The 11,287-nt window shown below is 58.7% G+C and overlaps 3 protein-coding genes across 3 annotated transcripts; 1 reads left to right on the top strand and 2 right to left on the bottom strand.

The window, feature by feature from the left end:
- Window positions 1–464: 464 nt before the first annotated feature.
- Window positions 465–2,615, bottom strand: V1518DRAFT_409091 (uncharacterized protein). Its single transcript, XM_066902282.1, has one exon. The coding sequence runs from the start codon at window positions 2,193–2,195 to the stop codon at window positions 924–926; it is 1,272 nt and encodes a 423-aa protein (XP_066762025.1). The 5' UTR covers window positions 2,196–2,615; the 3' UTR covers window positions 465–923.
- Window positions 2,616–4,857: 2,242 nt separating this feature from the next.
- On the top strand, window positions 4,858–6,312 carry V1518DRAFT_409087 (Ribokinase-like protein). The gene has a single exon (XM_066902281.1). It carries the CDS (start codon window positions 4,947–4,949, stop codon window positions 6,195–6,197), a length of 1,251 nt encoding a protein of 416 aa, XP_066762024.1. The 5' UTR covers window positions 4,858–4,946; the 3' UTR covers window positions 6,198–6,312.
- Window positions 6,225–7,954, bottom strand: V1518DRAFT_409086 (uncharacterized protein). Its single transcript, XM_066902280.1, has one exon. It carries the CDS (start codon window positions 7,775–7,777, stop codon window positions 6,515–6,517), a length of 1,263 nt encoding a protein of 420 aa, XP_066762023.1. The 5' UTR covers window positions 7,778–7,954; the 3' UTR covers window positions 6,225–6,514.
- Between the last annotated feature and the right edge of the window lie 3,333 nt (window positions 7,955–11,287).

Below are 11,287 nucleotides of genomic sequence, written 5' to 3'. Positions count from 1 at the left end.
GTCGTGCCTCTGCTGTCTCAACCTAGCCCACCTGGCCCACCCTCAAAAGTGATCCTCTCGACGAAGCCCATGGAACAAGGTCGGCACATCTTGCCGGTGAACTATGCCGTTATGCACTGTACCATCGAGTTAGGTTGGCAGGTTCGCGAGCTGGCCAGCAAGCCCGCGCGCGAAGTCAAACCTGCCCGGGCGTTCATAGCCGCCTTGCGATCATCATGCCTACGAACCACCGGCCTTCACAGCAGCTTGTTCCTGAAACCCATGCCGCCTGTTCGCTACTGCACAAAGGTAGAGTATGCAAAGAGAGACAAGATGAACCGATAAGAAGCACCTGTGGCGTAGTCGGCAAAAATTACCGCTTTGAGCTCTCAATGGGAAATATAGGGGTAGGCGTGTTCACGCGAGGCACTGCATCACACGCACAGTGCATGATCCACGGCGCCGGATTTGCGTACAGCCTGAGCCTCCTGTACATATTTTATATTTTTTCATGTCCTCCCAGGGCCATGATTTCCAGATGTCCAGTGCGGGGCAGAGTAACTCAACGATCTCCCATTAACTATACATCCAGCAGCGAACAAGAGCTGGAAAAAAAATGATAACGAAAAGCACAGCATACCCCATAAAAAACAACGGGTCATCCTAAAAGTCGTGACGATACTGTACAACTAAACAAGCGCGCGCAATAAAGGATAATTATGTACATCCGAAAGCAGATGCCATGAAGAGAGAATGAAATGGATGCCATCTGCGCGGGGGGGTGACGATGCGAAATGAGAGGGATACAGACTTTTGATGTCACTAATAATACTGCCAAGATCCAAAACTAAACGCCCTAAGTTACAAGTCCAAATACAGCAGAAAATAAATAACGACGACAGCATTACCGGGCATCTAAAAGAGGTGAAAAATATGAGGATGAATTATTTGGTATAGTCCATAGGTTCGGCCTCGTCCTCGTCCTCGGAGCCGGTGGAATGGCCGTTCGGTCCGGGCGAGTTGCGCGAGATGTTCATGGGCGCAAACTTCTTCGGCTCGAGCTTGAGCTGTTCGCGGAGATCGTTGACCTCGGCGTGAAGCTCGTCCTGGTTCTTCATGTAGTACTTGATGACGTTAATAGCGCGCGTGAGAATCTCGTGCTTCGAGCTCTTGACGCCCTTCTCTTCCGGCATGATGTTTTTGAGGTCTTCGTAAAGCAGTGTCATGTCCCGACGGCGGCGGCGCTCGGCGATTTTGTGGGTCTGTCGTAGCTCGGGTGACCGCGAGTACGGCCCGCTGTTAAGTGCGCTGCTTGCGCCGCCGTTCGGGCCTCCATTCGCAGCTCCGGCAGCAGAGTCGTCCATCTCGAAAGATCGTGAGCTTCTGTAGCTATCGACGCTCTTGCGCGACCCATTGGTGTGGTGGGGATACAGCACGTTAGAAGATGGCGGACCGCCCGAGGGCCGGGATCCAGCCGAGGACGGTGGGGCGCTGGGGACAGAGGCGGCATCGGGATCGGGGAAGGCGTAGGGAAAGCCCTTGACAGGGACCGGTCCGTTCGGGTTTGGCGCGTCCGGCATTGGCGAGGTGATTTGCGGCGCCATGCGCGGAGCCTGCACGGCGCCGGGGCCCCCTCGGCCGCTAAGGAAGGCGCTGCCCGCGGACGACTGTGGAGCGAGACTGGAGGTGGACTCTGCGATCGAGCGCGCGTCGTACTGGCTGTAGCCTGACTGGAAGGAGTCGATGGAAGACCGCGGGGCGTGGTGCGAGTACCACCCGGCCTGTGAGCCCTGCGAAGGGTGCGGGGGCGGTCCCGGCTGCTGGTGGGACGACATCGCAGGGAAGCCCCCCTGAACGGCCTGCTGCTGCTGGTGATCAGGATAGGCAGCGTATGTTGCCGGATAGGCCGAGTAGGCCGAGTGCATCGGCTGGTGGGGATGCTCGTGCTGGTCCCGATAGTAGCCGTATGGAGGCATGGGCTGTTGCTGCTGTGGCGGCTGCGACGACGACGGCTGTTGCTGGTGCTGCTCGTGATCCTGCGACTGCGGCGGTGGTAATTGCTGCATGTAGTGCTGCTGTGGAGGGAGCTGGTGGGGCAGCGCATGGGGCGCGGGCTGCCCGGCGGAGGAGTACGAAGATGGAGGCGGCCGCGAGCTGGCCGTCATGTTTGAGATGGGCGGGAGCATCGTCGGACCATTGTGAGCAGCGCCGAACATTGCGGCGACGACGGGTGGAGCGCGAGCAGGAGGGCGAGCAGGAGCGGGAAACAGAGCGGAGAGCCGGCGAAGGGGGTTTGTGTGCGACGCGCGTGCAAAGGGCGGCCAGGCGACGGGTTGCGGCGGTCGCGGCAGGGACGACGAGGAGTCGGGGCGCCGCGGAAGGGGGCGAGCAAGGGCGACGGGCGACGGTGGGTGCGCGGGTGGTGGGGTGGGGACAGCAGGGCAGGGCAGGGCAGGGCGGAGTGGGCAGGGGAGGGAGGGCGGACAGGAGAGGCTGCGGGAAAGAGAGAGAAGGCGAACGGCGGCGCGAGGCGGTGGGAACAAGGTAATAACCGCAGCCGCGCAGGCGCAGGCGCGAGGCGCAGCAGCAGCACGAGCGCAGCGGCGACGCGTGGAGCGGGAAGTCCAGTGCGCGTGCTGTGTTTTGGTAGCGCGTCCGCCTCGCCACGGCGCCGGTCACAGGACAAGGGCAAGGGGCCGAGGACAGCGTGTATCGCCGGCCGTTGTTGTCGCTGCGGTTGCTGCCGCCCGTCCGCCGCCTGCCCCGGCACCCGCTCACGACGCCCGCGGCCTCGCGACTGCGTCCGCCGCTCGGCCTCTGCTCCCCCGCGTGGCGCGTCTGCGTTTCTCTCCGCCCTCTCACCCCCCACCACCACAGACCCGCCGGCCCGCCCTGCCTGGACCGCGCGCGCGCGCGCGCGCTGCTCGACCCGGGCCGCCCCGTTTGGGTCTAGCGCTGCACGAGTGCGCTCGCGTGGACTCCACGAGTCTGCCACGCTGTTCCCCGTCGCGCTGCACCTGCGAAACCCGCACCTGCACGCCGCCCAAAGTGACGTCGCCGCTGCTGTCCACTTCCAGCGGGTGCCCCTGCGGACCCGCGCCGTTCCTGCGCCTGCGCCGGGTCCTCTCGCCTTGCCGCCCTCCCCCGTCACGAAACCTGTCCTCGCCAGTGCGGTCGCCAGGCCTCATCACCGCCGTTGCCGCTGCGCAGTCAGACCCTGGCCTGCGCGTGCTCAGCAGGCGCGTGGGTCCACGGCCGCCGCGTCGGCGCCGCCAGCGGCCGGCACCTGGTCGTCCCGACGCGTGCGTATTTTCGAGCCCGTCCGCTCCACACGTCAGACCCTGTTGTGTTTGTAACTGTCAGTCTCGCGCGCGTCGCGTCGCGTCGCGTCACGCCGCGCCGCGCCGTGTTCCGCGCTTGCTGGCCCTGTCTCGTCAACTTCCGCATTCTCCACCGTCTACGTCATGTCCCTCAGGGAGTCCGTCAGACCGTTGCGTGGCGCTGTGCCGCCGAATGGTTTTGCCTGCCCTCCGCGCGCCCCTACCCCAGCAGGACGATCCGGCCTGCAGGCCGCTCTAGCTGGTCTGTCGGCTCGCACGCATACTGACCTCGCCCCGTGCCTTCGTGTCATCGCTTGGCGGATCAGCAGTCGACGGCGTGCGGCCGCGGAGCTTTTAAACTTCGTTGCCGTGCGCTGCGCGCGCGACTTTGCGCGCTGGTGTGCGCCGCGCACGTGCTCGCGGCCCCGCGCAGCGCTGTCGGCGAGAGCGCGCGACGCGGCGCCGACGCGTGCTCGGCAGAGAGGGTCTTCGCGGCCGACGCTTGTCCTCCCCTGCGCCCGCGTTTCTCCCTGCCCCCGTCGCGGGCGCGCTTCCACCCCTCCACCTTCCTCTCCCCGACCATCCCACTGCTGCGGGCCCGGGTCCGCCGCCAGGCTGCGCCACGCCGCTCCCACGCCATCACCTGGTCGGATCGCCTCTGATCTCCCGCGCCAGCTAGCGTACGTATCCTTTCCCACCCGCTCGTCTCGTCTGCTTCCGCGCCGCGCCCACACGTACACGCAGTCGAACTTTATTCGTAAACAACCCCGGCCTCGTCGCTGTGTTCCAGATCCCGCGCTGTTTCTCGCGTGAGATTCCTCTGTACGCGCTGCGGCCGTGCTGCTCTGCGACGCGGGTGCCGCTGAAGTCGGCGGCGCTCACCGTGTCTTGCTGCGAGCCCTCGCTTCCGCGAGAACGTCGGACTGGCTTGGCGCGTGTTGCAGACAAAGCTCTCACACATGATCCGTCCTTCAAAATTTGGCAGCGGCTGGTGTGAGGACGCGGGCGTTCTCTGCCAATTGCAGCTGCAGCCTGTGCAGCGTCTCTTAAAGTCACCGTAGCAGAGCCATTCTGGCAGACACACGTCAACACGGAGTCCCGTCATCGCCATGACGTCCAGTAGAGACCGTGACATGGCCGTTCATATGTGCTTTCAGTTCAAAGCAATTCGAAGTCGGCGTCGCGCATGTGCTTGTATAATGCATTTCTTTCTTTACTGCGGTATGCTGCTCCCGCGTTTCTCTAGGCTAGCAGTCGATCGCAAATAATAAATGCGGTCTGGTATTACAGGCCTTGCTCTCTCACTTGCAGCCTGATCAGGGCACCGTGTGTTGAACGATGCGCCGTCCTCGCCTGGCTTGGCCCTCACTTTCTCGTCGTCGACAACCCCAACAATACAAGTATTCTCGCGCTCTATTCGTAGCCGCTTCTAGACGACGTCTCGCTCGCGACCGCGCTCATGCTCGTTTGTGTGTGGATCTGATTTGAAATGCTGCTGCGACCAAAATCCATATCGCTTGCAGCGCCCTCGTTGGGACATTTACCTCCTTCCCCCCCCCCCCGCTCCACAAAAACTCTCGTCGGTTTGAATTCTATAGTCATCGGTCCATAAGTGACGCACGCGCAGTTAGCGAAACTATTACTCAAATGCCGCTGCAAATTCCTCAAATGTCGCCGCTGCAGAGGCCACTGAACAGTTTCCCCAATCTTTTCCGCCGGTCACAGCCCCCACCGCCTCATTCTACGGACTCGTCCTCAGCGCCGTCAGCGCCTTCAGACGACGCTGCTGCTGCTACCGAGACGTCCACCGCCACAGCACCCGCCAAGACCACGTGGAGCTCTGCCTCCTCAATGGAGCAGAAGCGTATCCTCGCGGTGTCATCGCACGTGGTGCATGGATACGTCGGCAACCGCGCCTCGACGCTGCCGTTGCAGCTTTTGGACTGGGATGTTGACGTGCTCAACACCGTCACCTTCTCGAACCACACCGGCTACACGCAATGGCGCGGCGAGCGTATGACGGCCGCACAGGTGCGCGAGATATACGAGGGCTTGAAGATGAACACGCTCACAGACTACAACGTCGTGCTCACGGGGTACATCCCCGGCGCACAGGCGGTCCTGGAGGTCGGCGCGGTCGTCGACGAGCTCAAGTCTGACAACGCGGCAGTCGCGGGCCGCGCGCCGCTGATATGGGTGCTCGACCCCGTCATGGGCGATGAGGAAAAGCTCTATGTCGCGCCCGACGTCATCCCGGCGTACGAGAGCCTGCTATCCAAGGCCACTGTCATCACGCCAAACCAGTTTGAAGCTGAGCTGCTCTCGCACACCAAGTTCGAGACCGAAGCCGACATCTTTACCGGGCTCGCCATTCTCTACGACAAGTTCAAGACGCCAAACATCATCATCTCTTCTGCCGTGTTCGCGGGCGATACAAAGCGCGAGGAGTTTGTCTGCGCGGGGCAGACCATCAGGGCCGACGGTTCGCCCTGCCAGTTCTTCCTCCGCCTGCCCTTCATCGAAGCCTACTTCACCGGCACCGGCGACCTCTTCGCCTCCCTCGTCGCAGACCGATACTACCACTACCTCACCGCCGCCGCGGCTGCGTCGTCCTCCGATACTCCCACCCTTGACGCGGAACTACCGCTCGTGCGCACTGTCGAGGACGTTAGCGCCATCGTACAGGCCGTGCTGCGCAACACCGCCGAGAGCGTTAGGCGCTACAATGCCGCCGCAGACGAGACCGCGGCGGCCACCGGCGTTCCCCGTCCCGAGCCCGGCACCAAGGAACGGCGCATCATGGACATGAAGCACGGCGAGCTCCGTCTCATCCACAGCCAGCACCATATTCGCTCGCCCCGCGTCAATATCAAGGCTCAGTTCTACACACGCTCATAGACTGTTTTTGAAATCGTTTAGTTTATTGCCCAGTTTTAAAGTCATCTCACGGTTCTAGAAATGTAATTTTATTTGCATAGCATACCAACGTAACAAGACTCCATGTTCAGTAAAACTCTTCTTTTATTAATACCCAAAACTCCGGCATAAGCACAAACCGTCACGCGAATCTCTTCCTATCCCATAGTATATGACATAACCGGACCAGACCTGAACCCCACAGCATCAACACAGCAAATATACAGAACATCAAACACCAAACAAAAAAATGGCGCAACGACATAGCATAGCATTGCACGTCCCACCCCAAAACTAGTTTACTTTGAACCTCTCTTCAGATGGATTTTCTCGTGTCGGCGCAAGTTAGACACAACGCTGAAGCTGCGGCCGCAGCTGTCGTGCTTGCAGCTGAACGGCTTCTCACCTGTGTGCGAGTACGAATGCGACGTGAGGCTGCTCGGCCGTGTGAAGCACTTGCCGCAGACATGGCAGCGGTGTCGGCGGTTGGATCCGGGCGCGACACGCGCATTGAAGGATGTCATCATCTCGTCCTGACTCGGCGCCCGTTGCACTGGGGCGGTGAGGCGGTTGCGAGTGGTGACCTCGACGCCCGGTGCCGTGGTGGCAATCGAATGCCGCCGCAGCGCAGGCAGTACCGGCTCCAGCGTCGTGCGCTGTGTGAGGTCCACATACACGCTCTGCGGCATGCGCACGGTTATGCCGCCGATCTCGGTCTGCACCTCCGCGTGCTCCCCCGGCTTGATGTGCTCGTGCATGAGCCCGGTGATGTTGGTGCAGTCAGACGCTATCGAGTTTGTTCGCGACGGCGTGAAATCGGAACCAGAAATGCTCGACGCGCGCGAATCCATCAGGCCGCTTAGCGGCTCGGGTATGGGCTCAGTGAAATTGGACATGAGCGGCATCATGCCGCGGTGCATGACGTCGGGCGTCGCGGTGGACATGTCGATGATCTCGGCGTCCGGGACGTGCATCGCACCAACCATGTTCAGCTCCGCCGCGCCAGGCGGCAAATTAAAGTTGTCTGTGATGGGGCTGTCGCACAGTAGCGGCTGGTGCGTCGCTGATAGAAGCGCATGTTCGTTGATGTTCGTGGTGTGGTAGTAGAAGTTGCCGGGAACGGAGGAGCGTCGCAGTTGTTGCTGCAAGTCCGTCGTGTACTGGGGCGCGGTGCCGTATGACTCTGGCGGCATGCACGACCATAACTGTGCATGGTCCGAATCAGAGAGCAAATACTGCCGGTCGTTGTACGAGTCAATTGAAGATAGACCAGAGAGTGGGGATGAAGCCAGACTTGGTGACGACAGCGACGGCGACGTGACCGCGTCGGTATCGTCGAGCTTCAGTAGGCTCATCGAGATGTCGTCGTTGCTGGTGGGCAGGACGGACTCGATCGAGGCAAACATTGTCGGATCGCAGCGACGGGGGGACGCAGTCAGCTGCGCGGGCGACAGCGACACGTCGACGGGCGAGTAATGAGGCGACGGGTAGTATGAATCCTTGTGGCGGGTGTCGTGCGGCAGGTAGCGCGGGGACATAGAAAAGCCGGCGAGGGAGTTCATGGCGGACGGGACGAGAGAGGACGAGGCGGCCAGTGAACGCGAATGCGGGTAGATCGAGACGCGGATGGAGGGCAGGGTTAAAGACTGGTGCGGGTGCGGGTTGGAGAACGAGTGGAGTAACTGGACGGCGGCGACGGCGATATAAGAAGCGGAGGACGCGCGCAAGTACCGCAGGGCTCATGGCGGGCAGTGGAGGGCGGTCACTGCTGCTGCGGGCGCTGCGCTTGCGCGGTACCTAGCCCTTGCCCGCGACGGTACCGGCGATGCTTGCCTGGCCCGTACTCGGAGCGTACCCACCCTGCACCACATGCGGGCAAGTGCATGTTTGGGGCCTCGGCGCTGCGCCCCCGCCGCATGCGCGCCTACGTCATAGTCACGGCGCAGGCGCCGGACTGCTCGTCCGCACAGGGGCCGCTCTCCTCCTCGCGCTGTCCCAGCCCGCGCTGATCGGGCCCATTGCCTGCCTGCTGCGTGCCCGGAGCGGGTACTATGCGCGTGTGTGTGCATGTGCCTGCGTGCTGCTGTAATTTCGTGCGACGGCCCGCGGAGAGTTGCAACAGAGGCAAGTCAATGCAAGCAAGGGCAAGCCGACATAAAACCCCGCTGCTATCAGCAGCGACAGGTCAACAAGTCTCCGCGCCGAACTTCTCCCCCTCCAAAGTCTCATCCATACCTTCTTCTGCTGCTCAGTCTCCACCATAGCTAATCTCACACGTCCTCACGCATGAGTACCTGCCAACGGCTGGTAAGACCTCTTGTTCGTACAGCACGCCTGCGCTGCAGTACCGCCGGACATCATATCCGGCTTCGATCCTCCACCTTCATGAATTCGCCTCCGTCAAAGCAGATATTTTACCATTCCCTATCGCAAGCTTCGTCTCCTGTGACGTAATGTAAACGTAATGACATCGCAATCCCGCCTCCATGTTCTGCTTGTCTTGTTACAACTCCTGGGCGTCGAGATCAAGCACACGCAATCGGTTCGCTCGCCAATTCACAGCAGTTGGCGCCCGTCGGCATGTTCCGCCACCTCCATCTCTATCGATTTTCCCGTCCTGAGTCCGCAGAAGTCAGACCCTGTCTCTGCTCTCCGGATTGGTCTCTATCGCCACCGTGCTCAACATATGTTTACACAACTTTCGGGAGAAAGCACACGACTGCGTGTCGCCCAGTTTGTACGGTACACTACTGTCACGCTAAATTGCGTGCTACATAACCACTTGTCCTCATCCACAATTGTGAAACAGTGGTGTGGGGGCTAACAGCACATTAAACCAAACACAGAACCGAAAATTCTCTGTTTGGCGTATACGGAGAAGAGCTAGCAGCTTAGTGCGGCACGGCATACCAGCACAGCCATCCATCCGCCCGCCACAACCTGTTTAGTGGCACGTTTCTTGGTGGGCGCACGTTTAGGCAACAACGGCTCTCCTATTCCAGAGCGACATGGCTCCGGGTAAATCAACGCCAGGGACGCCGACGGCTAAACAGAGAATTGCCAAAAAAAACTATCACATGCTGAGGCCGAGGCACTCCTCCAGCAGTGTCCTCAATGCAAGGGCCAGACTACTTGCTCGTTCTGGGGCAGTTTGCAGCTGCTCGTGCCTTTACTCTTGGAGTCTCAGCGGAAAGTCGCACGCCAGATCGCCTGCACTTTCTATTCGAGTCTGAAACTCTAAATCCACTTAGCTCCGGTCGTGATTGGCGCGGGACAAAGTTCCGGTCCTAAAGAAGTCTAGGAGCCACTCTCATCATCTCAACAAACACATAACGAGTTGCAGCGTGCAAACACAGCTCTGCATCTTATGGAGGTGGAAGTGACTCCCGTTTATGCATGTATAGCAAAATGCTTCATCAATATGGATTTCTTCTTAACTATACACTCGCCTGCGCGCGATATCTTGGCCAGCCGATTTTTCAAGCGTCAGTGTTGTAGAATCTTCCGTTGGTGTCTCTACTCTCTACTCTCCTCAGTCTTCAACAGGTCGTCTCAAGTTTCTCGTAATTCACTCTTTCTTTGACAATATACTAAACTTGTCTGTCGCAAGGCTTCTACGAACAACCTGCTCTCGCATCAGATACCTGTGGTACATGCTCGCAGACCAGTTGCAACAAGAAATGCTCCGTCTGTGTCTGCTCGTGTGGGAATGGCACTGCTTGTCGATTTCACAACCGCCAACTTGCATGCTCTATAAAATCTTGTGATCCAGCTGACTTTTTGTCAAAGTCAATCCGGCGACTGCTTTGGCAAGCTGTCTCTCGCGAATTCGAACCGGCCACACAAAGCGCTGCGGATCCACAGTCGGATAGACGTGTCGGCCATCGTCAAAGAGACATACGAACTGTTCAAGACCACACAGTTTATGCAAACCAATTAAAACGTCGAAAGTTTGGGCCGCGCCAATTTATAGGAGCACGGACTCCAATGATCTCTTTCAAGGCCTGCACTTGAACTCGGCGCATTCGTACGGCGAGGTGCGCCGCGGCATCTGGCTCTAGCGCATGGCTCGGCGCAAAACTCAAAAACTCTTCTAGAATAAGTTTAGCCGAGCTCCCAGCGACACAAAAGTTTTTTTCGCACGGCTCATCTCCACTGCGGCTGTTTCGCAGAACCGTTACCGCGGAAACATGTCCTCTCAGCGCCAAAAACTTCTCTTTTAACCTCCGGCACTGAAAGCCAGTTATACAATCGTCTAGTATTACCGACAAAATAACGTTCAGGCACTTCAGAAAGCATTTTGTGCTGTGCTGTTTCGGAGTAGTTGGCCAAAACAAAACTCGTCTACGGCGCCTCTTCCCAGCTCGCGTACACGACTTGGAAATAGGAACGTGCCGCGAACTGACGCTTACAACTTGTTCTATATTTATCGAACTGCCTAGCTTCTTGGGGTCAGATGATCATGATGACAAAGTAGCTGTTTAGAGGGTCATTTTAGCCTCTTCAGTCAGTCGGGGAATCAGCGCGTAAGATTGAGCTTGCAGCGGTCAACCGGGGATTTACCATTTGCCGCATGCGTGGTGAGAATATCAGCAAAATCACGCGAGCTCGACTGTAACTCATACATTAAACAGTAAAACTTCTAGAATAACCCAATATTTCATAATTTTTATCAGATTATCAAGTATGTTTGTGATCAAATGCCTCTGTACTGAAGCATTGCATGTATGGCGCGTCTTCGCGATCAGAAGAACACAATCTTGCGGAGAAGAATACAATGCCGCGGACATCAAATCCAACATCGCTATGCACTCGGCGGACGCGACGTGCGCACCGTACAAAGATCCTCTAGGGATGCCAGCTTGCCCTCTTCCTTCAGAGCCTTCTTCTCACCGACCACAGTAGGTTCGTATTCCAAGCCAACCGCTTGGCATCTAACAACTCCTTATTTATGGGCTCGCGTTTCTTTAACTGCCTCGTCTGCGAGATCAAATTGTTCCTTTGTTTATGTCCGTCGCCTCTTTGGTAACTGACGTGCAAGCACCTTTCAGACAGCATCCGCTCTAGTTTCA

This window comes from Limtongia smithiae (genome assembly GCF_038497785.1).
Source record: "Limtongia smithiae strain NRRL Y-17922 unplaced genomic scaffold V1518scaffold_1, whole genome shotgun sequence".
Classification (NCBI taxonomy): domain Eukaryota; kingdom Fungi; phylum Ascomycota; class Lipomycetes; order Lipomycetales; family Lipomycetaceae; genus Limtongia; species Limtongia smithiae.
The sequence above is the reverse complement of the archived record's forward strand: the minus strand, read 5'-3'. Positions and strand labels throughout refer to the sequence as shown.